At 48.1% G+C, this 27,707-nt stretch overlaps 1 protein-coding gene across 2 annotated transcripts in view; it reads right to left on the bottom strand.

The window, feature by feature from the left end:
• The window catches only part of LOC119466039 (CDK5 and ABL1 enzyme substrate 2), a 122,433-nt gene extending 95,156 nt beyond the window's left edge, over nt 1-27,277 (bottom strand). The window contains exon 1 of one of the 2 annotated variants that reach the window (XM_049657355.1): nt 25,997-27,277. In XM_049657355.1, coding sequence (XP_049513312.1) covers nt 25,997-26,541 — 545 coding nt within the window. In that variant the 5' untranslated portion in view covers nt 26,542-27,277. The remainder of the gene's footprint in view (nt 1-25,996) is intronic. The other variant, XM_049657356.1, reaches the window with a different exon arrangement.
• Nucleotides 27,278-27,707: the final 430 nt, after the last annotated feature.

Raw genomic sequence — 27,707 nt, forward strand, 5'->3', positions numbered from 1 at the left:
GACGCACGACGCCTTAAGGTTCCCTCCCGTACTAGCACGCCGTGACGTCATGCATTTCGATGCCGTTTGCTCGGGGCCTGGTTATGTTTTTATCGGTAACAAAATGTACATTGTCCCCTAAAAGAGCCAAGGACTGAAACTTAGCAATTTTCTATAACTATTACAGAACCACAACTGCCGAAACACGAGAATACTACTTTGTCATCCGTGACGTAACACTGACGTACCGACCCTAAAGTTTCGGCGCGAAATTCAAAAACGAAACTATGCATTACCCTCACTTTTTCTTTAAATGATCAGCCTATTACACCGAAATCAACGAAAGTAGGGTTCTTTAAGAATACTGTATCAATATGAACTGATTCAATGTTTGTTTTCAGCAGTCCCTTTTACGTCAACACATTCAACGTAATCTTGTCGCCAGTCGGCGCACGCTCGCAGCACCCAGGGTTCGAACCCACACCCATCAAACTCCGCATAAAACATAACGGCGCGCAGCTTCGATGCATACAGATCAAGCGAACTAAGCGCTCGTGTTGCGTAAGAAAACCGACGGTTATTCTCACAGCGACGTCGACTGTAAGAACCCATTAGTTAGATTGTTTGCCTCTAACATCCCAAAACAGAAACACACAAGAACTGCAGCACGCAACCATCATGGCGTGCTTACCCGGTCACCCCTTTTCCATTAAAAGTGAGCCGCGCAACGCCGCAGTTCACCATCGGGCGCGAGATTAAAACCAAAAAGCAGTCAATTCTCGCGCTCTCGTCACAGCAGCGCCCCATGGTGGCGGGATACAATGTAACACGAAGCGACGTAAAGCGGTCGGGCACAAAGAGGGAAAGCAGACGCGCGTTCCGGCGAAAGAATTAGCAGCAGCAGCGTCCTCTGGACTCGTCAAAACAAAAAAGCTGTGGCGAAACGAGCCGCGCACGCTATAATACCAAGTCGGTTGCGAAACACACACCAACCAGCGCTATCGAAAGCGCCCCCTTTTTTCTCTTAAGAGCCGCCCGCGCGACGCACATCGAATGCTGTGACGCGTTGAAAAAAGAGGGAAATGTCGGGCTTCAGACAAAAAAAAAAAAAAAAAAAAATGTGGTCGGGAAGGGTCTGATTTTACCGCATTTACCGCGCTATGTGCGGTGAGAACAATGCATTAAAGGGACTCGACATGGGAACAGACGAAGGACAAGAACGGGAACACACACACCAACGCTGGTGTGTGTTCCCCTTCGTTTGTTCGCGATGTTCCCCTGTCGAGTATGTACCTATAGCCCAAGCTTCTACGGTGTTGCATTAAAGGGACCCCGAAACGATTTTGACGATTGTGTAATAAACGCTCCGAGTCGTTAGGGCGGGTCTTTCCGATCATTAGGTGACACATTTAAGCGCTCCGCGTTAAGCGTGTAATTTAGTAGAAGGGTTTTAACAAATGTGCATCGCTACCGATCGCAGCGCCGCCCACTCACCGAGTTTTTAGCCGCTCCTTCCTACGCTACGAAGCTACGGTGAACTAGAAAGGGGAACTAAAACTATAGTGAACTATAAACTAGTACAGTGTAACGAAGCGTGGGTGAGTGATGTCACTCGGGCGAGCGATCTGATTGGCTACTCACGTTACGTCATCGGGAATGCTTCAATCATGCCTCTCCATTAAACTTATTTTTAGTAGCGTATGGACAGGCATAGTAATGTGTGCGCCATAAAAAAAATTAGCGTAGCTTGCACTGGAGGCGCAATGCTAAAGAGACAGCGGAGCTGATGGGCACCTAGCTAGTCCTGGCTTTCGGGCTAGGCTAAGCACTACCATTTTCCGGAATTTTCCGGAATTTATTGATAATTGGTCAATTATCGATTAGCTATCGATCGGCTATTGCAAGGTATTGGCCACGCATTTGGGCTAGGCTAAGCAGGACCAAGTTATCTCCAGCATTTACCGGAATTTTCCGGATTAGCTATTGATTGGCTACTGATTGGTTATCGATAAGTAGTTCCAACCATGCTTAGCTAGACTTAGCCAGGCTCAGCTTCGCTGTTCACAGGGGTATGTGCCATCGCGATTGGACCCTTTCTGCACTACCTCCAGGATCGGCCCACAGTTTTCTGTCTACGACAGACAGATTACGCTCGGCATAAACAGCTCCGCTGCTAAAATAAGTACACCAAATGCAACGAATCAAAACGTTTCTTCAAACCACTGGCTCACTTCCGTCCGAGAATGAGGATCGTCTGCTAAAGCTTTGGCAATGCCAGCCGATGGAACCAAAATAGGAGCCGCAATGTTTTTTTTTTTTTTTTTTTTTTTTTTTTTTTGGGGGGGGGGGGGGGGGGCAGGAACATGAATGGTACCAGCGGTGTATTCCTCTCGTCTTGCAGTGCAGGTGTGTGCAGGGAGTAAACTGCAGCGACTACGCTGTAGAAGGTGCGAGCGCTGCACGTCAATGTCAACACCGATCTCCTTGGTCAACACAGCGGTCACCCGCATTTTTTAAAAAAGAAATACGCCGCATTTGTCAGAGAGCCAAGCTTTGTATATAATTCGCCGAGAATTGTAGAAAATTATCCTAACAATCCGAGATCCGGAAAAAAAGAAGTGTTGCGACGGCAATTAAGAACGTGCTTTAAACAACGTGTCAAAAAGTCCGTCAGAAAGCCGCCATTTTGAGCTAGACTGATGTACAATGGTAGTAGTACCGTCTCCGCCTCCCACGCAGCAAGTGTGCGTTCGAATCCCGACGCTGATGTTGTTTATTTTTTTTTCTTTCCCGTAATCTTTTACATTCTAGAGTTAAGTAAACGTTACAAATAGCCCATTTAACCACATTTGCAAGTCCAGCGGCAGCGATTTCTTTTTCCGCAGACGGCTATAACGAAACCTTACGGGCGCAATGCAGAGACAATCGTAAACATTCGTATTCTTAGATACTTACATGCTATCGGGCAATCGTCAAACAGAAATAATACCGGAAGCAGCTACTTTGTAGTTGGCACTTGCAGATACGCTCGGAGCAATGCGGCGAACGACAGCGCGGACGCCTGTGTCCGCTCGTACCTGAGTCATTACAGCGCGCTGACGCGAAATTCTCGTGAGAAAGCATTAATTTAGAGATACCCTCCGTTTCTCAGGTTTTGGCACGTAACCCCCCCCCCCCCCCACACACACACACACAAAAAAAAAAAAAAGAAACACTGTGTTTGGGCTGATAAAATATTACTTCGATACTCTTTCTTTAATAACGGCATAATTGGAAGATAAAATGAAAGTCAAAGTTCCATATCACGAATTTCGAGCCAAAACACTAACTCCGATACGTCAGAGTATGACTTCGTGGATTTCAAGTTATCTTTTTTTGTGTGTATTTATATATAGTGATTTTTATGGAAGAAGAAGAGTCACTGTTTTCTGTCTCCCATGTGGAGGCACGGTTCAGTGACTAATTTGTATTCGAGCCGTTGTGGCTAAGTAACTAGTTTTGAAACTTCCCTCTCTCTCTCTCTCTCTCTACCTAGCTTATTTCGTTTGTGATATCACCTAGTTACCTCGAACACCCTAATCTGATGTACCATTGATGTGTACGCTTTCGTCAGCAACAAGCATGCGACGTTGGCTTGTTGGCGTTGGCCAACAAATTTGGCCACACAGTGCTTCTCGCGTGTTCCAGAACGTCCCTCCGCCCAACACTCCGCCTCGAGCCAGAAAAGTCGATGACAGCGCCGCCCATCGACAGAAGCGGTCACTGCTGCACTGACACTCCACGGCAAATTCTCGAAAAGCGTAGCTTCCTATTTAGTCGAGCGGCGGCGCTGTGCTCGACTCGGTCGAGCGGAGAAAGAGAGGTTCGCTCGAGTCAAGAACCGTACGAGAACACCAATCGCGTTCGCGCGCTTCTTACGTACGGGAAAACACGGCACTACTTGCGATATCGGGCTGCAGAGGCAACGCGATGAATTCGAAAGGCGCCCGCATGGGACGGCGGTATATAATAAAACACGCGAGCCACGTGCGCTGCGCACAAGTAGCGGCACAGCGCGGCCACTGAGCGTGCAAGCGAGTGCGAGGTTTATAAATACCACCGTGGGCCGTGGCGGTCGGGCCAGGCCGGCTGCCCGCAGACCGCGCTTTTCGCGTCGTCAATCTCGACGGGTACACCGAGGGACGGGCACCGAAGTTTCCTACGCAAACTACCACAGATCGAACTCTGCCACTATAAGATCATTTAACTGCCGAAGGTATGTTAATGGGCAGCGCATGGACGTGTCTTTTATAGGGGTGTGCGCAGATTCGAAATTTTCGAAAAACGAATCGAATATTCGTTTTCAACGCAGCCGCTCCCGGCAGGGACGAGCGAAGGAACACAGGACGTGTCCTGTGTAATTTATTTTGTCCCTGTCCTAAGTTATGCTGTCGAAGATGGATCGTTAACAATTTGCCAGACTTTCAATCCTAGTAAGAACCGAATATTGTCGTATTCTATTGGGTTTGCGAATCGGATAGTCAGTATTCGTAAGCGCGACATTTCTTCAAATACTCGGAATCGTCAATTGTGCGCGATAATACATAATATTGAGGCGAAAGTACAATAATTTTTATTCTGACGCGGTTACGAAAAAAAAAAAAAAAAAACAGGAGTTACGTAATAGAAGTACGGTAGACAATTCCGGCTAAACCGCGATCCTACATGCACTCACCGAAGAGTTACGAATATTTCGACGAACTGCTAGTTTGTTCCAATTGCCGTATTTTTTCTTTTAGTAAACAACGATTCATAAAGTAGGATGTAGTAATAGAAACGTCCTAACGTTGTGAATACTAGATGCGAACATCCTCTTATAAGTATGCTGAAAACTTCTACTCATTATTCGCAATCCATTCGAATAATGAATAGGAGTTTAGAAACAATCCGAATATCGAATAGTTTCGACGTTCGAATAGCTTTCGAATATGGAGCTATTCAATATTCGAAAGGTATCAACATGTAGAACACTTCGATATTTAGATAGTTTTGAATACCGAAGCATACGATACTTCGAAGTATCATAGTATCGTTTCATGTCTATTCGAGTCGCTTCTGGCACCATTCGATTCGCATCCGATTCGGTCTAAAAAATATATTATTCGCACATCCCTACTGTCTTCGCGCGAGTAGCTTCGACGTCCTCGTCGACATTTTCTCCGGTCGCTTTAACTTTTTTCTAGCCAGTTGTCGCGATTTCGCGCCATACCTGAATCTGAGCTCATAAAGCCAAACGGGACGCTTCAGCGAGAGATTCTTGATTTTCACGTGATGTGTGGCCATCAAGTAAAAAAAAAAAAAAAAAAAAAAAAAAAGGTGTCAGCATGTCACCGTCTCTGATCCAGAAAGCAACGCTCTCGTCGTCGTTCTGCCGATGAGGGTGAAAACTCCCAAGAAACTTTCACGGCTGAAAGGTGCATTCCATTCAGGTGCACACATGAAGTCACCATCTCTGCAGTAACGACTGTTTTTACGCATTGCTATAAAACTATAAAATGCGAGATGGTTCACCTGCCAAGTGTGAGTTTCGTTCAGCGCGAAAACGTGCGAATACAAAGGCACCGTTTTGTGCTAGATGCCCCGATTCGGTTTTCTTCGAACGAGTCTACAAATCTCTCCATGGCGTAGCAAATGGTGCGAGAGTACTAATTTTGAATGATCTTACCTGGCACGCAAGTATTAACTGCTAACTTCAATTCGAGTGTTGTTCTTCAGGCGAAAAACTGTAGTCTAATAAGGCTATCAATTCTAAATTTCCAAGCAATCACAGTTTCCTAAACACACGAAATGATTAGAGTTTCTGCGCACGCACGTAATCATTGCGAGTCTTTAGGTTTGTAACGCAACATTTTGTTCGAAAACTGCCAATCTGCAAAGCCGCAAAGCCGTTCGAAGTCGTAAGTGGCCAAGCTTTAGGCAAATCCACGTACACTGTACACCAAACGTACACATTCCTCAAACGTCGGCTGAACCGACGTAATTGCGCAGGTCCTGTAAGCATTAGCGATCTTTAGTAATAGCGTATATAACCAAGCCACTATAGCCTTCGCAAAAACCCTAACTCATTGTGGGCCCCTTTTGGTTCTTTTGTGCTACCTTTGCGTTCTTTTGTAGGCCGGCGGTCGGCCGGGCGTGCGGTAATCTACGGTAAAAACTTATTGGTAATTAATAATCATTGAATGAGTTTACGAGCAGCGTTGTAGTCTTCAGAGGAATGCGTGTGTTCGTCACTTTTCTTGGGATTTACGTATACTTCCAAAATTTATCCGGGGCGCTTAAAAAAAATTGGAACAATCTTCACAAATCAATTAGTTTAACTAACTACTACACTGTACCTTAACTACACCATATTAGTATAAACCTCCACAGCCCCGATGTCTTCCGACGCGCGCCTCTGAACTGCAGCGCGCCAAAGAAGCTGCATAACTTGAGCCTTTCTCTCTCTCTCTCTTAGTTATTCGCTTTCCTCCGACAGTAATGTTTTTTCCGCTCCTGCTGTTTCTATTTTTTTTTTTTTTTTACCGTTTCTGTCACGCTGCGATTGCGAAATCAAAGCCCGTCGCTTCCCATTTTCTCTGCAACGCACCCTCGAGCCTTCATTTCTTTTATATATATCTATGTATATTTTTTCCGCCTTGTTAATAGGCGAAACCTTCACTTCCGCAATAGCAACTCAAGGACGACGCTCGCAACGCAAGTCGATAGCGATAAAAATGGCAGATCCCTTCAGGCAGGGGGGGGAGTATAATTGCTCCGCGGCAGTATTGCTGATTTCTCTCTCTTTCTTCCGCGTGCGCGTTTACCTTTTCCCACATCTCTTTCCGATACTATTTAGTATCTCTCTCTCTCTCTCTCTGCCTGTATAGGTACACTTCTACAAGAGCGCCCGAGGGGAGGCAACGCGCGCGACAGTTTAAGCGTGTACATAACGCAACGAACGGAGAAAGAACGTGATATGTAGGGAACTGCGCCAGGTGCTATTACAGGCCCGGGTGCCTGCGTTACACAAGAATGCAAGCGCGCAGGAAAGCAAATTGCAAGACAGGACGAGGAAACGAAAAAGAGAGAAAAAAAAAGGGAAAGGAGAAGGCGAAAGTAACAAATTGTGTCTTGCTGGCGCGCCATAAAACACCGGAGAGGAAAAAGACGCTGGCGCGAATAGAAAGGGGTTTGTTCGAGGGTGCGCATAGTATAATAGCCAGTTTTCATCGGTTAGCCTAACGCGTATACCGATAGGTTGTAATTGGTTATTCGTTACTTTGTTGAACTTAGCCGAAGGTCATTTGAGTTAGGTTAGAAGCAGCGCTTCGTGTGTGTCCGCTACGTGCCGGATGCTTTTTTTTTTTTAAGTTATCGCGGAAAGCGACGGCAACGCAAAAGGAATAAGAACACGGAATGAACGAGTGTTGCGGTCGCTTTTCGCGTTATTTCAACGAACGCGTCGATTCCAACTCGCACAGCTCTCCACGTTACTGGAATTCGTGTCGTTTTCCATGTGCCTTCTCCTTTGTGACCTTGTGCTTAGCAATGTTCCCGCCTGAATAGTTTTTTTTTTTTTTATGTTCCACGGTTTCCGAATATACGCTGCTTTTAACTAGAGTGTACCCCCCACTAGAAAAGTCTCCGGAACACGAGATCCGAGTAAAATCTCAATTTCATCGCAGTCGTTGAACCGAAAGGTAGAGTTGATACATCTCCGTACAATTATCACATTCCTGACATACATTTCACGCTCTGTGGTGAGGTCGCGAAAAAATTGAACTCGTTCTCATTTTCCACGCTCCGAAAGCTTCTGAGGTTGGCTGTACCTTAGCGTTTATAAGATTATGCCATCGTCATCATCATTAACGTAAGTTATACCCACTGAAACAACCGCGGTGACTCAGTGGATACGGTGTTGTGCTGCTGTGCACAAGGTGTCGGGTTCGATTGCTGCAACCGGAACAGCCGCATTTAGATGGGGTCGAAAAGGGAACAAAAATAGAAATAGCACGACACGCTACGGCCGTTTCTGCATAACCCGCTGGGCAACTAGTTTCGGGACCTTGAAACCCCGCAATTTATTTTTGTTTTAAAAAATGTATTTTTTTATTCTGGGGTTTTTTTCTTGACAAAACCACGATATGATTATGAGGCATGCCGCAGTGGGAGACTACGGATTAATTTTGACTACCTGGGGGCTTCTTTAAGGTTCTTTAACGTACAATCCTGTGTTGCGTCAACGAACTCTCACACCGTGGCTGCAAATTTCCTCATTTTTATCATTGCATCATCCAATTTACCGCCGTCTAAGTGTTCCGTTTCCCTTGGCATTGCTTCTGTAACACTGTTTATTGAAATGAAAATGAAAGATTTAGACACCTATAATGGTGACGGCAAGAGACAGTACCAAGAGACAGGCAAGTAACAGTAAGAGAAAAACAGTATCGTAATACAAGAAGTAATTAAAGGGAAACGAGACATCCGCCCATTCGTAGCAATTGCTACAATGGAAACCCCATACGGGTTCCTCGAAAGAAAAGGCCTCGCAGTTGAAGAAAAATTCACCCTGGTCCGGGACTCGAACCCGGGACCACCGCCTTTCCGGGGCATGCCGCGCTACCATCTGAGCTAACCAGGCGGCTTGCAGTAATGTCACAGTATAGTATGGCAAACCACATTGTAATAACGTCACAGAGGTTCGCTAGAGCGAAGCTGGATAAGAGATTACAAATGAAGTCAAGATGCAGTCCTAGATACACTGGAACATACGCGCAGACAAAAGGCGCGAACAAGCTGAACCGCATTGAGTACCGGTACACACATGTCACGACCTCCGAAATTGCCCACGCTAGCAGGTTTTGCTGCTCAAAAAAAGAAAAAAAGTAATACGGCTCGCACGCCCGGCCGCCCCTGGATGGCGCTGTTAGCCGAAGGCTCTGCGAAGACCTCAACTTGTGCACTAGCCCTCCTTTCACGTTTTGCGTAAGATTTGCACAGGATATACATTCCAGACATTTTATATAGGGGGCACCCCGTAGAGGTGTTTTCTTCGAAGGAGTGCTTTGCGGTGTAAGCGACACTGCCCTTCGTTACGTATAGCGTACCACCTGACGACGACGAAAAAAAAAGAAAAACTGCAGACGGCCTCTGGCGAGGCAGTGCGTGCTGACTAGGCGACTTCGCTCCGCGCTGCACTTTCGCGGGTAACACGAGACGCGACCGGCTTTTCGTTTCTTCACTGCCCTTTCTTCTTTCTGTGCGTTTCCTTGAAGCCCTGGAGCAAGCACTCCGCGCCCCGTTATACGACACCTAGCAGCTGACGTTTCTCGAAACAGCAACGCAAACTGGGGCGTAAAATGGCGTACTGCTTAACCCTTGCCTCGCGCACAGATTTCATTCCTTTTATACTCTTCTTTATTGACTGCTGCATAGCATCCCTTTTACTTTATTATTATTATACTTTTTTGTAGTGACAGTTCATGGAAGGCTACATGCTTTCGGTGTATGGCGTCTTGCTCTGCATGCTAACGTAGAAGAGGACGGTGCAGGTAACAATTTCGTTTTCATGCATTTTTTATTATTCATGCCTTTTTTTTTCTTGCAATCTCGCGCCGCCCCTTATTTCAGCGCGTTCCAAACGTATACACATTTTAAACGCGTGTATACACGTTGTAACGGCGTACAAAAAATTACACTTCGTAAAACTAGACGCGACGTTCGCGAAATCGTAGAACGATGCCCAAGCACCGTAAACTTTCGGTCCACGTCACCCGGCTGCTCTACGAAATCTAACAGCTAATACCGGTGTGCGGGACCGGCTCACAAACTCTCTTGAAGTAATTCCACAAGCGAACTACGAACAAACTCTCGCCCAATCGCTAATAGTTGCCTTCTTTACTCTATACAACCTCTGCTAATATCTCTCTCTCCCTGTCCTTTTACTTCCCAATCCCCCTTTGCTGACCGGCGTTCAGGTGTCAGCAGACTGCGCTGGGCAGTTATCGAGCGATCCAGCAGTAATTTCCTTCCCCTCCTTATTCCTTTATTTCAATAAACCACCAATTACTAATATACTTACGGGGGAAAAAATTCTCGAGAGTTGGTACAGTCAACCGCGAAGGATTACGGGATGCGGTTTCCCCTGCAAATGTGAATTACTGCACTAAGTTAAGGGCATGGCACTTCTAATTTAATGAATCACTGTGTAGGTGGCGAAGGCTATATACTACATGCTTGAACATTTAATTTGAGGCTATGTGACCACGCTTCGCGAGAATTCGGCTTCTTAGCAGATCCTGCGTCCCGCAACATTTTTTGCGATTGACGGTATGCGTACTATGAAGCGAGAATTCTGGTATATCCGCCACGCCGCTATGCGAATCTTGCCGGCTAGCAAAAAAAGTTTTCTCGTTCATACGAGTCCCCCCCATTTCTAACAACGGGAGACACAGTCGGCGTATGACGCCCACGCATCGAAGCAATCGCGAGCGATGAAACGATTGGAGAGCGTGCCATGGTCCCTTCAAGTCCCGCGAGGGCGAGGACGGGATGCCACTCAAACCCATTGCGTCCACTTTAGGCGCAACAAAAAGCGCGCGCTCCATCACGAAGGCGCCGTGCTTGCGTACGTCGCGATTTCCCGCTGGGATCTTGCGAAGCGGCGAGCTTTCGCCCTAAAATAGGCAATGCTGGCAGTGGGACAAAGAACCTTGGTCCCTGTGATGTGCGAAGAAAATTCAGCGAGACAGGCGTGAGCGCAGACTGTCTCGTCATCACCATCAACATCTTATATCCATTTGCATTAAATTATCTATCTCTACCATCGCCGCTACGACCCTGGCAGGCCCTGCTATCCAACCCGTACCCTGGAGGTCCGGCTCTGGCCGACCAACAGGGCGGCGAAGGGCAGCTGACGAGCGCGGCGGCTTCCTGGACCGAGGAAGCCGCGGCCCGAACAACTGCAACAGCCGCTTCGATAAACGTCTATTCAATCGATCTCTCTTCGTTGCAGGAAAGAACGCCTACTCCCGACGATAATATCGAGCACCTCGTGGTCAGTTAAATCTCAGCATGCACGCACGTTTTTCGCATTCCGTTCCCGTCGAAATGCGGCAGCCGCAGGAATCGAGTCCGCGACCTTATCCTCGGTAGGAGAAAGCATTAGCAACCGCGGCGGGCAGAAACATATATACAACAGTCGTGGTTGAAATTTCTTCCCGTATACTGGTAAGCACAGAGAAAGAAAGCAACACACAGCGCGCACAAACACACGCGCGAGGAACGCGACAAACGCAATGGGAAACGTTAAGTGCCCAAGCTACGCGCACAGTCGCCCCAAGATGTGTTTACGTCCTCGCGTGAAAGAAAAGCTAACGATAGCGGGAGAGCCGCCATCTCCACGAAGCCCCTTCCACAAACCGCGAGACCTGGTCGCAACTCTTTCGACACACCCCGGAACCCCCGCGTGCCCCCCCCAGAGATGATAGCTGAAACTCTTCGCTCTCGCCACGGACCCTCCATCATCAAGGACCACGGTGTATCAAGGACTCAAGGTCAAGGCCAAGGCGAGCGAAGCCTGTTCCCGCCGGGTAGGCTGCAAAGCAAGCGCAGTGCCGAGAGGGAAGGGAAGGAGAGGAGAAGAAGCCCTGCACCGCAAGCAGCGGAGCCGAAAAAAAAAAAAGACGAGAAAGTTGTTGCCGCAGCGGCGCCCGGCAACAAAAGATGGCCGCGGATCACGTGACAGCTCGTTTCTGGCCTCCTCATCCTCGCCCTCTTCGCATCCAGATTCTCAACAACGCTCGGCCTGTGTATTAGATATGCGTGTACCGCTGTTACGCCGACGTACGGACGATGCTCGGCGAACACTGATGCATTGCGCAACGGGGGACGGAAGAGCTACTACTGTTAGTGTCGCTTTAAGCGAAACACCCACTTATTGTACCCGCATCGATTACAGATTAGATGCGACACGAACGCTTGCGGAATATATTTGAGCGCATAGATGGATACATATATAGCCTGGAGGTTTGCTGGAGATGCTCCAAGCATGCGCTATTGCTGGTACTCCGCTACACTCTTGTAAGGGGGGTGAAAAACACAATAAGTGATGAATGGCGAATAAGTGATGACTACACAGAAAAATGCTGAATTAAAAAGGGGGGAGGGGGGGGCAAGAACAAATATTAGACGACGTAATATCACACTAAAGTGCGAGGTTGAAATAGAAGCAAATAAATATTTCAACGCACACACACTATCAGTACTTTGAGGCTAGGCAGCACGAAAAAAGCAAAAAAAAAAAAAAAAAAAAAAATCCGCACAGCCCATAACACACTTCTTGAAATGCACAAGTGGTCACCCCCAGCGCATCGTATCAGCAACTTCATTCCCGATAAGATCGAGCAAATGTTACATCCATGCCGCTCTATTACCACGGAGATGTGGCAATAAGGAAGTTATAAATATGCGCGTGCGCGAGTGCGTGTGTCACACGAACGGGCGATGTACTGTGTCACAATAAAAGACCGGTTCATTATAAGCGTGTAAGCGCTGCGGAGAATACGTGGGCCTACACAATATTAGGAAATCACATTACCTGATAGCTAAGTATCAATTCTCTTATACGCCGGCGCGAAATTGTACCCAACTTCCGCGTTCCTTTTCTAAGCGATGAAATGTGATGATCCATCTTTATGAGGTTCCACTTAGGTACCCGCTGTAAGTGAAAAATGTTGCAAGTATGTTCCGCGTACGCAAATTCCAAATATATAAAACACCGTTCATAAAGGGACACCGTACCTAAACTCGCGAAATTTATAGAACACTGCTCTATGTTTTGCTATTTTATGTGTACGCCATTCGATCTAGGGTAAGTAAAAAAAAAAAGATCACCGACGATTACGATATTCACTAGTGCGAAATTTGACCTCTATACGTATTTCCATTTCGCGATATATTGGCTGGCGTAGACAGTCTGTCTCGTGCGGCACGTAGCAAACGAAGTGAGGCGCGACTGCCCCGCTAATCTGGAGATCGCGAGAGCCAGCGCGTGGGTGACGCGTGGGCGCGATTCACAGCAGCCCCCGCAGACAGACCCCCCCAGATGACGCGCGCTACTCTGGCGCCATCTCGTAGCCATCGTCGCCGCACTCCGCGTTTCTTCTCACGCTTTCGCCATGCCCTCCTCATCCGCTTTGCCCCTCGCGCTCGCCACAGGAACGGACGCGTAAGAGCTGCGCTCTAAAAGAATGTTGAAATTTTTTTTCTGCTCCACTTACAGCTGGAACCTACCCTCTAAAAACAGTGTACACCCATTGGGGCGTATCTTCGGCCCGCAACGATAATCGTCATCTGTCTGTACAGGCGGAACTAAAGGTGCGCAAGATGAGACCACCCACACGTGTGTGTGTGTTCATGATCCTACACCTCGCACCGGCATTAGTATTATTATTACTAAGCAGAATCTTGGTTTGAACTAGTTGCCGTCCTACAAAAAAAAGGCGTAGGAAACAACGTTTTCTTGAATTATTATTATTATTGTTATTGTTATTGTCGTTATTGTTGTTATTGTTATTGTCGTTATTGTCGTTATTGTCGTTATTGTTGTCGTTGTTATTGCTGTCGTTGTTATTGCTGTTGTTATTGCTGTTATTGCTGTTGTTATTGCTGTTGTTATTGCTGTTGTTATTGCTGTTGTTATTACTGTTGTTATTACTGTTGTTATTACTGTTGTTATTACTGTTGTTATTACTGTTGTGAATTTGTAGCCGTAACAACTTGCAGCGCTCTCCGACCGACCCACTGCAGCACCACCCCCTTTTTCTACTAGCGTCCAGTAAATAGCAGCAGCAGTATCCCGCAAACGCAGTAGAAGCCCACGACCCAGTAGATGAATTAGAGGTCGCGGAGTCGCGAGCTGGTGAACCACCACCATGCATTAGCCGGCCCGCTCAGTTCAGGCGCGTCGCCGATAAATCAGTTGCTTCGCCGCCCCTTCACCCTCCGAGCCCCACGCAACACTGCGCCCAGCAACAAAAACGCGCGGAGACTTTCGAAGAAGAAGATCGGAGGAGACGGCGCTGTTGCCAAGGGAGCCGGTGCATCGCGTAGCTGTGTACACACCACGTGGTACACACACACACACACACACACACACACACACACACACACACACACACACACACACACACACACACACACACACACACACACACACACACACACACACACACACACACACACACTACTCGATCGCTAGACAAACCGAGAGAGGAGGTGAAAGAGGGTGTAGAGGATGAGGAGGAGATGTGCATCGCGAAAAATATCCGTGGAAGAAGCCGCTCCGAGGAGACACGCTCCAAGATCGAAGAAGCGCGTGGAGGAGAGAAGAAGGTGTACCGTATTTATTCGAACGTAGGAAGACGATTACTTTCTTTTTTTTCGCGAATACTCAGGAGAAAATGGGGGGTCGACAAGTTACCGTGACACGGAAAAGAGAAAGAGAGAGATGACGACTTAACTGCCCCTCTTTGCAGTACATGTTTCCGCGCGGGTCTTGCTTGAGCCGCTGATAACTTCCATAGTTAACCCGCCTTACATCTACACTCACGTCTCCAGCGCCCACAACGACAAGGAGAAAGAAAAAAAAAAAAGAAAGAAAACAGTGAGAAGATGGGACAGGCGCCATCCGGTCTCTCCTTTTATTTCGTCGTCCTTTATTTTTGTGGCATTGTGACTTAAGTGTTTATATCACACCCATAAACCACCCAAAACAAAAATTTCGCCCACGTCCCATTCTACTGCTTCGGTAAAAAAAAACGAGAGAAACTGTTTGCATTTCACGCAACATACAACAAAATGATATGCTGCTTAATAAAATACTATTAATACTAATATGATTAACACAACCTGCCTCGGACTTTTCGTGTTAAAAAGTCTTCGGCTTTGAATACAAAAATCACGATATGATTACGAGTCACGCCGCAGTGAGGACTCCCGACTATTAATATATCAACAGTATTGCTTCTACGTTTTGTTATCGTGTTTATTTGATAATATATTTTATATGAAATACATGTCTTTAAACGGCGCATTTATATAGGTTCCATTCCTGTTGCGCATTGTATCATATACGTTTCTTTGTTTTCTGTGTATCCATTATTATTATCATTATTTTATTATGTTCAGGCATGGCCTCAGAGATTTGCGCGCGCCGGCAGGTTTTCCAGCAAACCAGCCGGCGCGCGAAAATCTCAGAGGCCATGGCTCAAGCCGAAGCATATTGTCGGATTGATTGCAACATCTCGTTAGGTCAATGAATGAACAAGGTTCGCGCTCTTCACGCGTTTTGCCATTGGACAGTTTTGTATCGGATGAATGAAAGGGGGGGGGAGGGGGGGTCGGCATGCTACATTCGCAACCGACCTATATGCATAAATGCGAGAAAACACGGTACCATCCCACGACTCCGCTCTCAACGTACACAGCCCTAAGTAAGCGTGTTGTAGAGGGGAAAACAGAATCCAGATTGCTACACAGGAAGACTGACTAGTCGGACCCGCGTGGTGAAGACGGAGAAATGGGAGAGGGGAAATGGTGACGTCACAACTTCCCGAGCCGTAGAGCGCACAGTATAAGAATAGATCGGAGGACATCTTCAAGATCGAGAAGAGGGGAGAAAAAAGGGGGAGAGAGGGAGCCAGCGCATCGCAAACGCAACGACACGCACCCTCACCGCAAATACCAAAGAGACAGAGAGAGAGAGAGATTGGAGGCGCCTGAAACTTCAGGCGTGTGCGCTGAAGCCGGCGCGCCAATGCGGCTTGCTTGCTGCGGACGAAACGTGGATCGAAGCGCGGGAGTGGATGGAAGCGCGCCGGGCGCTGCGACCGAAAGTGTACACAGCCAGAGCACTGCAAGGGATAAAGTGGGGGAGAGCGCCCTCTCCACGCGCCCCCTTTCCCTACCTGGTCCCGGTGATCTACTTTCTCCTCTCCTCCTGTCGTTGTTGCTGTTCGTTCTGCGCTAGCTGCCACGTATCGACAACAATTTTTCTCCACGCGCGAAGAGCTGCATGTACTCGCCAGGCACCCGTTTACAGTACGGCTGAACTGGTATAAGGGCACATGGGCGAAGTGTGTATAATAACCGGCGAAAAGGATTAAAAATTTAAACTGCGCGGCTTAACGTCCTGAAACTACATATTATATAGTGGGCTATGAGGGACGGCGTAGCTGGAGGGCTACGGATTAATTTCGACCACCTGCGGTTCTGTGTCTTGCACCTTTGAGCACGGTATCACGGGCGTTCTTTCTCTCGCATTCCGCTCCCGTCGGAATGCGGCCGGGTATAGTCGAGCCCGCGACCTCGTGCTGATCAGCGGCTAGACGCCACAGTCACTGAGCTATACTGCGGCAGGCGGCGAGAAAGATAGCACGCGGCCGTATGCAGTGGGACCCGGATATATCGCGAACCCGTGTATAACGAATTTGTTGTGTATAACGAACATCAGTAAAATCCCCTTGAAAATGTTTGCGTAAACTTTGTATTTTATGTATCGAATTACCTATCTATCGAAGCCACATATAACAACGAACGAACATCAGTAAAATCCCATTGGAAATTTTTGCATACAATTTTATGTTATATGTCGAAATACCTATACGTTGAACTTTCTTGTGATTCCCTACAGATTCAATATATCCGGCTTCGACAGTATATATATATATATATATATATATATATATATATATATGCGAGAGCGTGACAGCAATCAGGGGCACAACAACAGCAACGAGAAGAACGCAAACGAAACAGGAGTAAACAAAACCGCCGCGTGCGTTGTTCTCTCCTGGTTATTGCACATGCCTGTCTCGACCCGATCCGATGGCGCGACAAGACATTCGCGTACAAAACGGGCGACCTCGATCGCCGATTCAAAGTTTCCCGAAAGGTCAGCGGGAAATCTGAGAAGCCCGAAAGGGCTTGCTACATTTATCATTGCTTTTCTTTTTTTTTTTTCGCTTTCTATTTCCCTCCAGGCTCGTTGTTGAAGCGGCAAACGACTAACCCGCAAATTCCTCCAGCTCTCGGTCAACCGACGGCCAAACATACTCGCAGTTGTCTCAAAGAAATATGTCAAAACCACACTCTTTCATCCTTTCCTACCTTCACCTCTTCTCATTCTGTTGCCCCTTCTTTCTTTCTCTTTTTAAATTCCTTTCCCTTTTTCTTCCCTCTTTTCTAGTTCCTTTCCTCCTTTCATTTCTGTTTTCCTTCCCTAATATATTTCCCTTTCCTGTCTTTCTTTTCGTTCCTTTTATTTCCACCCTTTCTGTTGTCCATTTCCTTTCTTCCCTCTTTCACTATTTTTAACTTTTATTCTTTCCTACTTTCTTTCTTCCTTCATATTCGCTTTGTTTCCCCTTTCCCCTTATTTCTCTCTTTCTTTACTGCTTCCTCCTTCTATAAATCCGCCCCCGCCTAAACCCTACTGCAGTCAATGAAAAAAAAAAAAGCTAGCATTAAACAGCGGCGATCGCAACACACACACGCGCGCGACAGAACTTGTGTGACACTTGCCGGGGTGTGTGGGAGAGCAAAGGAAAAATCCCGCAAGACAGGCACGGCCACCCGAATATCCGCAACATGACGCGTCCAGCGTGATAAAAAAAAAAGGAACAGCGGAGAAACGCGGGCAGCTTCCAGAGCAAAAGCGAATTGCGACAACCACGCGGGGAGGAGCACTCCATCAAGCGCAAACACTCACAAGCAGCCGTCCGTCACACACAGCCGCGTGAACGACTCATGCCGCGGTTCGAAACGCCGCTGTTACGTTCACACCGTGTTTATACCACTCCCACAAGGATTCACGCAACCATAGTCCCTCATAGGGACTATGACGCAACGGAGCTGTACAGCCTAAACGTAGCCGGACCTCAGACTTTTTTTTCTTCTATCTCTTTATGGTCGCGGGAACCACTACCCCCCATCCGGAACGAAATAGGCAGGCCTATAGGGATATACGGGAAAAAAAGGGAAACGCTGCGAGAGACAGACCGCGAGATGAGGAAAAAAGGCGGCTCCGAGAGGTGAGCAGGGAGTGACCTGCCTCGAAGCGATCGACCCCCCAGTTTCTTTAATTTTGAACAGAAATTAAAAGTCGCTTAAAGCTATTCTGACAGCCGATCGATGATAGCTATGCGAATATATGCGCTATGGCAAATCCGTTCTGTAGAAGCCCGCAAGGACTTGCCAAGCACAGGACACTCGAGGGAAACTTCGATGTCCTTACACGCTTTCTTCGAACTGAACTATTTCTCGCATGAGCAGAGGCTATTTGGGTTTGTCACAGATCACACGCCGACTCTGCATTACGCAGGATTTGTATAGATTTGCAACTTTATATCGAGTTCTCAGTATATTTGTAGAGTGGGTGAAGGGTGTTTCTCTCCCTCCAAGCGAATGTGCTAGCTTCTATTTAATTTCTTTTTTATTTATACTGTAATAACGTGTAGTGTTCTTATATGTGTGAATTTACCAACGTTTTCGGGATATCGGGCTGTTTCTTTCGTAGGCAAATTTGACATACTGTCGTAGTTAATAAACAACAATAACAGCAACTGTGCTTCGAGCTGCCGATTAATTCGGCCTCGCTTAGCGAACTAATTTTGAACACCTGGAGTTCTTTAACGTGCGCCTTAAAACCTAAATACAAGAACGATCAATGCCATAGTCACTAAGGTATACCATTAGCGGGTCGTGCACTACTAGCCACAATTCCGACGCTGGCCAACTTAACGCCATATCTGCACCTTCCATAGAAACTACTAGCGTCAGATTCCTCTTTAGAAACCTCCATGCATGCTCACAAAGGTTTTAATGCGGTTGGTAACTACAGCCTTAGTTTGTTTACTATTCAACTGACCAACTATAAACTAAAGTATAGCTAGTGGATGCGTTGTGGGAGCGCGCCCCGTATTTTCACTGTGGCATCTCCAATACTAAGTATACGTAATTTTCTCGCCTACAAAAGCTCCGTTGTCAATTATAGTGACGCTATTCGCATTTTGCAGTGTTAGTACACCTCAAGGGTCCTTAAGGGCGCAAATCGGCCTGTAACTTGCGCCTAACACCCGTGTAATGGGTGTATTAGGGTGTTATCGACAGAAAGCACGCTTATGTATGCAAATTTACAGCGTAGGCCGCTTTGCAGGTATACATAGGATGGTGCCAGCTGGCGCAAGGCAGCGTTAATTGGAGATCGATGAGAGATGGCTTCGCCCCGCAGTGAACACAAAAATAGACTGATGGATGATCAGGATTCTAGTGCCTGGTTACAGAACAACAAAAATTTTGAAGAAGCTACAGTTGTGCCAAATGCTCGGCATCGTCAGGGCAGTGGAGTATTTTTTTAAACGATTGTTTTCTCTCGACTCCGCCATGGCGAAGCAACGTTTCAACGACACAAACTCGGCGATTGACAACCGCATTCCCGCTGCGTTTTATTTATAGCCCAGCCAGGCGTAAAAGCTAGCTCCCAGCTCCGAAGGGGCCTGCTTCGCACAGCCGTCGCGGAATGTGAAGCGATGTTATTTCGCCCAGCGCGTCTATGTTCAACGTGCAGGCCGTTAGACAAACCCAACTAATCTTTCTCTTGAATATGTTTACCGTAGCGCGATTGAAATACAGGACAGAAGAAGACGCACAAGGACACACACGGCGCTAACTTGCAACAAACTATGAAAGTTAGCGCAGTGTGTGTCCTTGTGTGTTAAGTTAGCGCAGTTCGGCCCCCTGTGTGTCTTCTTTTGCCCCGTCTTTTAATCGCGCTACGGTAAATCTATTCAAGATGCGTTACCAACAAGCCCCCATTGCAAATCTCGAAGAAATCTCTCTTGTCCGGCAGAAAAAAAAAGAAAATAAGAAAGAAAGAAAGGAAAAGAAAACGGAAACGAAAAACACGAGATAGTTCTTTACAGTTCTCAGCATAAAAATGTTATTCAGTGTGATACAGTGGCTGACTTATTCCCGACTGGATGGATGAATGAACAGATAGATGTGGAAAAATACACAGACAAAAATTAACTCTCCGTGGGGTTTCAAGTGCCAATACCGCGATGTTACTACGAGGCACGCCGTAGCGGGGGGGTTCCGGATTAACTCCGTCGACCACCTGTGGTTTATTTAACGTGCAACGTGCACTACCCCTATCTAGATCACTATAGTGCAACCAAGCCACGATACACGAGCGTTTTAACCAAACGAAACATCTTGCGTTCACCTAAGGTTACGTTAAACGACAGGATCCCTCCAAGAAGGGCAACTGCCCACCCGAAAGCCACCTACGAGAGCTTGTTGATGGGCCTGTAGAGGAATCCACCCAACCTACAAAAAGGCACCGCACCGGGGCACCAACAGGGGTTGGTTACCCTTTCATTCATTGGTGTTATTTATTTCTCTATTTGCTTGTTTGTTTATTCATTTATTTATTTCGTTTGCTTAGTTGTTTGTTTGTTTGCTTGCTTGCTTGCTTGTTTGTTAACATCTCTCTCTCTCTTTAAACTTTTTGTTGCGAGGAGACCTTCGACGGCCAGATCCGCGAAAAGGCACTTAGCTCACCTTTAAAGAAAAAAAAAAAAAAGAAACGGTTGGCAGTGCGTCAAATATACCGACGTCGTCGTCGAAGGCACGCGCGAAGTTCTCGACGGCGAGCGCGCTATGTTCGCACGTACGTTGCAACGACTGCAAGACGACGCGGTATAAGCAGACACCTTTATACACTAACAATCGACAACGCCTGTCGCCCGCCAGGAAATGCGAGAGAAAGCATAGACGTGCCACCCCTACTCCTTCTCCTCCACATCCCCCCAACGGGCTGCCGGTTTCTCCTTCTCCACGAAAAGACAGGAATTCGTAACAGCAACATTTTTTTTTTTTTTTTTTTTTTGTCTCGTCCGCATTCGCAGACGCAACGGGATATGTGCGACTCGCGAAGCTACGCGGAAACACCTGCGCGGCTGTGTCGTTTTATTTTTTGCGGTTTCAGTCAGTGGTTACGGCGTTCTAGCCTCTCTGACGAAACCTTTACTAGTGGTTGGGCGTCGCTGTTACGAAACACCTCCTGTGTTTCCGGCGCGCAGTGTTTTCATATTGGGGCTATTTATAGCCAAATCGGGCTACTAATTTTCATTTTTGTTGTTGTTGGCTGCGTTTTACCCGACTTGGCTATACGTGGCTATTCTTGAGCCACACGACAGGTGTCAATAAACCATCATCAACAGCATCGCATCGTGCCGTTTACTCTTCCGTACACGCTATGGCGTCTCCTTGCAAGGTACGAACCGCTGCTGAAGAAGCGAATCGTATAGAGCTACGAGGGCGGCTGCAACCAGGCAACGTAGGGCTCGGCAGACCGCTGTGCAGAGAGCAGTACAAGCCGCAGCTCGCAGTTCAGACCGTTCTCGTGAAAACGACACGAAAAGACTTCGCCGCGAAGACCCTGTAATGTTTGGTGCCAAAAATAGAGCTCCTAATGGAGCCTCTCCAGCTTACGCTGTGACTGTGCTACGTGTGCCGCGCGGGCCTGTGACTTTTTTTTAGGCTCAGATACTATGAAAATGTGTAGCTTTTTTTTAAAGTATAACCGAGTCTAAAACAAAAATGTGTATAAAGAGCTGCGCTATGCTCGGCCATGTAGCTGTTGGTGCAGAAGCGAAGCTTTTGCTTGCAAACATCGCCGAGTTTCGTGACCGTGGCTGCGACCTGGCTGTTATCTTGCCGAATAGGGCAAACCAATCTCAGCGGAGTACGCGGGCCCTTGAGTTCCTTGCACCACCACCAGGTGGCGCTCGCCTCCGCGCATCTGCGGCGCCGGTGCGGGGTAAAGCAAAAAAAAAGAACCAGGAAGCTCGCCTTAGCGCACCCGTGGCTGCGTGGTAATGGGGAAGTAAACGCTTCTTGCAGATAGAATGGATTGCAATCACGCTACGTAAGTATGGACATGCTGTATCTGAAACCACGATGCGTTCAAGGCGGCCGTCGTACTCGCTAGCGCCAGCAACTCCGCTTAACAAAAGGCTCGGTATAATTTGTGTATATGCACAGAAATGTGCACTTCATTAACCAATTATTTACCTTTAGAACCGCATCGCACAAGCTGCGAAAAACTTGCGGAGAGCTGAGACTGACATGCAACGCATTGTTTATGAGTTTAACAGTGACTTCTGCGGCGATTTTGCTGTTGCCGATTTTGCCTGCTTCGGGAACTTGCTAGAACAAACTAGCTCGAAGCAAGTATTCCTGTTGTGTCCTCCTTTCCCGATCAGAAGATTTCTGAGAACATCTTCGAAGACCAACGAGCAAAATATTTTTGGCGGGCAGAATGTTTCGTAGAATTTGACGCGACGCTCGTAAATTCGTAGACGAGCCAAAATACGTAAACCCTACGAAAACAATTCTGGAGAGTTGGCAGGCATCCTTTCGTCATTACAGGGCAAAGAAACCCAAGGTGGTCGAATGAAACATCAATGTATTTCGCCACAGATTTTCGGGAGGAACTTCTACAAGTAGTTGGCAAGCAAAGGATTTCTGCTAAATAAGCGTGCCTTCATTTATGTTCGGCTTCAAATCTGCAAGTGGGACGTGCATGCGCGCCCTAACGCGAATAATCACAAAATTAACACGCGTAGCGTTAATTAGCTAATGCCGCACAGCGATCTGGCATATTGAGTAATGTCCGTCTCAACCGATAATCCACCGGGCGCGACACAAGTTAATGGCGATATCCGCCGTGCACAGGCCGATTTCTAATAAATGTTTTTCAGATAAAAAAAGACCACCTTATATCAGCGTCGTTTATCGCACCGTTGTTGCATTGTTTCGGACTGTTAGCAGCATCAACGAAGGTGTTTCCACGCGAATTGCGGGGTCATGGAGACAAAATATTTTTACACAAAATAGGCTTTGGTGACAGCAACGGTTTCGCCAGGGAAACAAAAACGAACGATTCAACAATACCAGAGATATATCGACCGGGCACGGCGTGCCCCGCTTATAACGAATCAACGCCGAGAGAGGGGCGCCGATTGAACTATCGGAAATCCGGTTTTAATCACATAAACGTCAGCATTCCGAAAGAAATCTGACACGAAAAGGGCAGACAGAGATGTGGAGGGGTAGACAATTACCAACCCGCTTAAAATCTGATCTTGTGGAAGATTTTAACACGCCAAACTGGTTTGGTTCTGTTTGCTCATCGGCGTATATTGTGAACGGTGTTTATTGGAATACCCTCAAGACCCAGAGGGCGTTACGGAGGGGGTGGGTGACATAGTCAATGTAACGAAAAAAAAGAAAGTCAAGTGCATCTAATCAGAATAGCAGTTCGTGATGACAGTCTTGAATGACTTCTTATCTTCTGCGGCAACAGCGGGTGATTACAATCTTCAGTGGTATTTGGCAAAAATGAATGCAAGAAAAAATTAGTGCGACAAAACGGAAGGGCCACTTCGTTTGGATGGTTCAAATACGATAGTTCCACTTTGCTGTTCCCCGTACGATAGTTCTACAACGAATTCACACCGAAGGGTTGGGTTGTGAAAGAAAATGTCTTGAAAAAGAGAAATACTAGAAAAAAAAATTTCTGCGTATTGCCAGGTCTGGAAGGCCCAAGAGAAGATTTCATAAAAACGAGACTCTAAGTTCGATTGCAATAATAAAAGAATAAATCGCGCCGATCTGTATTGGACGGATTCTAAAACGTGAATTAACGAGTTTTGGGGAGGAGGCTTCCATACTGCTGCAGCGTATTCTAGCTTTGGGCGAATAATCGTTTGGCATAGCAGTAGTTTTAAAACGTGCAGGTAGCTTGGTTATACTGCATGGGCAGGTTAGTGGTTATATATGTGTTTTATATAAATAAACTTCACATATATACATGTTTTTAATATTTATGTGCTCATGTGTATTCAAATGTTTATAGCACATAAGCATAAACATTGCATCACGATAAAGCCGTGACCGGTACGGTGTATAAACATTTACACAAAAAGGACATTTTGAACGCATCGCATTGAATTTGATACCATTTAAGTAACGGCTTCACGATAGCTTCGATCGCTCCACGGAGATTCAAACATGTGCCTTGGGTCTGCATATTATTTTTTTCTTTTTACCACGCTTTCAACTATTCTACGTAAGCGGGCTACGTATACACGTATGTAGTACACTGATACAGGATCCGACACAGTTTTCTATTAACGCAGGGCTTAATTAAGCCCGCAGCGCAACATGTAGCGAAACGTTTACCAGGAAACGATCTTGTAATCAGCGGTAGACCGGCCCACGATCGGGCGCGAGCACTTTTATATATACGTATATTTGCACACACGCGCGCACGGGCAAGGCTGCATTACGACAGCGGGCCCGCAGCTATTCACTGCACACGAGTCGATGAAGCTGCACAGGCGACCGGAAATGTCACGTCCTGGTTCGTAGATGCAGCCGCATACACTGCAATGCGAACGGCCAAAACGTTACGGCTAACCATGGAGGAAGGCGGCTAACGATTACAGCCGCCATGAATTGTAAGCAGGGCCGGCAGAGAAGCTCGATTAATATTACACGGATCAAATAATGAGGCCACACTTTTGTATCTATATGCGCTCGTTTTGACAGTCTTGATCCACCAGCCACTAAAAAGGATGGATATCTGATGTTGATATCTGACGATGTTGCGGTATCGTAAATATCGCACGTTGGACTGGGCGTTGGAGCACGTTGGAACCTAACGCGCACGCAGAACACGCATCAAACATACCGATATAAAAGGAAAATCTCCGAATGGAATCCAGCTTCTAGTTTATTATGCAGGCGCATCTTCGGTTTCGCCAGCAGGGCGCAGAGCTTCCCCCCCCCCCCCCTCCCCCCCGTTTTTCTTCACAGGCGCTTCATGCATGCAGGGAGCAGCAGGCGCCATTAACACCGAAGCAATCACAGCGCTGGAGTGGTGAATTCTCATATCGAATAGCTTTTCACGTAGATAAAGCCGTCCTTATCGATCAAGCCTCGTCGGGCACTGCACTGCATGTCACTGCACACAACTTATCGCACAGATGTTCTGTACGCAAGCAGACGACGAAACCGACTCCCGGGTCGGCGTCGTCTGCTACTGTTTGCGGCGCGCGCACGGTCAAGCACTAAAAAAATGCCGCCCGACGAATTCGAGGCTAAACGTTCCGCGTTTGAACCGCCAGTCCAAAAAATCGCGGCTGATGCAATAGCGAAAGGCTTCTTGCACCTGCGCTCCTATTCCAGACCGGCCACAAAGACTCTCGTCGTCAGCCGAGCGCTGCCTTCCGCCCTCAACGCCGCAAAAACAAGCGAACCAGAGGGCATTCAGCCAGTTTTCGCGATACCAAGGATATGTGGCCCAAGAATGAACCTTGCTGGCATTCTCTTTGCTTCCTCCCCCTCCCTCCCCTTTATATTTTGCTTGTATGCGCGTATACGTGTATCAGTGCGCGTGCGTTACACGCAGCCGAGACCGGTAGGCGACCGAAACGGGCGCGAGCGCTACGAGGCGAGCTCGTTTCCGGAAGGGAAACGCGACCGAGCCCGCCGGCTGGATGGCTCGGCGCGCCGGCGGAGGCCGGCCTGGCCTAGCACCAAAGTAAACAAATCGCGGCCCCGCTCTCACCTACTAGAGCGCGCGCGGTGCCACATTCGCGTTTGCAACAGAAAAAGAGCGGCCGCGACTGCACAAAGTGCTCGGCCTCTCTGCTCGATCCCGTTCGATCCATCAACCGTGGCGCCAATGTGGTACGCCGGGCACGCACGCACGCACATTCGAGCGCGCAACAAACGAGATAGATTCTCGTATACATACACACAGCGGCGGCGGCGGCGCGAAACAAAAGCGAGATAAAAGTGAAAGCAGCGTACGAACACGCACCATGCATGCATGCAAGGACAGAGGTGTGGGGGGAGTGCCGCTTACCTATCGCGTTCCTGCGGGCTGCTGCGTCCGCCGCAGTACGCCAGTTTTTCCTCGCTGCTCGCCTTGGCCGTCGAGTCGACGCCGCCGTACTTGGCCAACGGCGGCGGCGGCGAGCTGCACAGTTCGTCGTCTTCTTCCCCTGCCTCGACATCGGCCCTCGCGGAGCCGGCGGGATCGTACGTGTCCGACGACGACGTCGCGCTGCCACCTCCTCCTCGGTCGACGTCGAGGTCGCACGACTGCGTGCCGGCGGCGCGGTTGAAGATGCCCAGCTTGGTGTCTCGGTGCGTGCCGTCGAGCGATATGTTGGAGAGGAACGTCAGGGCGGCGAGCCGGCGCCGAGAACGTTGTCGCTTGAGCACGGCGGCCATAATATTGTCCACGGACGACGACGACGACGCGAACCGCAGAGAGCGGTGGGCCGCGAGCACGAGCGAGCGGCTCCCGCTGTACGGTGATGTGGCCGAGGAAAACGGGTGAGGAAACGTGTCCCAGTCGAAGGCGGCACACACACTCAGAGCGACGAGCGACGGGGAGGACGACATGTAGTCCGTAACGTCGGCTTGGCAGTCACTGCGGAGCGCGCACGAGCGAACGACGGCGGTTGATCGGCAACGCGGTGCACGGCGAAGTGGCGGCGGCGACTGTACGGTGTTGTGTTTACAGCGGCGGCGTCCGATGCTGCTTCTGCTCTGGTCGTCGTCTTTGCGCTGGCTCCGCCGCGACCAGCGGCGGTATTGGTGGAACGTGGACGAGTCATGGTCGGACGAGGCAGTCCCGCCTCACCAGGCAGCTGATGATGCACGCGCGCTCCGGTTGGGAAGAAGAACGACGTTCACCATGGGCTCCGGGCGCGCACGGCGGGCCAGCTGCCGATGTCTCACCGCAGAAACAAGCAGCCGCCTCGCGGGCCGGAGGTGCAACAAAAAGAAAGCGCGAGCCACAGTGTGCATGCACTATACTCGCACAGCCGGTGCTCGATTGAACGATCGACCGACCGAAATACTGCGGCCTGCGAACATATGATCATATGTGATTGCGAGACGCGGCCGGCGCGATGCCAGCGTCATCGCTCAGCCTTTAGCGGAAGTAGCGAGGCTGTCGGCGCGGTTGCCGGGGCTGCCAGTAGGGGGCGATTGAAGGCGCCAGTTTTGAACGAGCTTAATTAAGCGGCGGCATTCCAATGAACGTACGAACAGGAAAAGAACGCATGCGCTGAATTTATAAATCACTGTAAGTGTCGGCAACGAAAATAAAAACCAGTTCAGGACATACATTGTTAAAGCGAAGCTTTGTTACGCAACCCAGCCGGTGTTTTAATTATTATTATTTTTTTTTAGTGTGCCAATCACGGCGCGCACTTCCGAGCGATGTGTTCGCTTACTTTACATTGTTTTCACCAATGGCGCATCGTGTTACGTTTCCAGCTTTCAAGCACAAGCTCTTGCATTACCTGTGTGCTTCTATGCGACCAGTGCGTTCTTAAATGTCTGTGCTTAATTGTGTTACCTGAATGCGCCTTCAACTCAAGCCTTCCAGCTACTTCATGCGATTCGGGTAATCGAGATGATGATGGGTTTAATGGCGCAAGGGCCAATAATGGCCAAAGAGCGCCAGCAGATGGTATTAGGTATTCAATGGTGTTATGTTCAATGGTAAATGATATACAGGGTGTCCTAGCTATCACGCAGCACGATTTTAAAAAAGAGGA

This window comes from Dermacentor silvarum, chromosome 10, assembly GCF_013339745.2.
Source record: "Dermacentor silvarum isolate Dsil-2018 chromosome 10, BIME_Dsil_1.4, whole genome shotgun sequence".
Taxonomy (NCBI): domain Eukaryota; kingdom Metazoa; phylum Arthropoda; class Arachnida; order Ixodida; family Ixodidae; genus Dermacentor; species Dermacentor silvarum.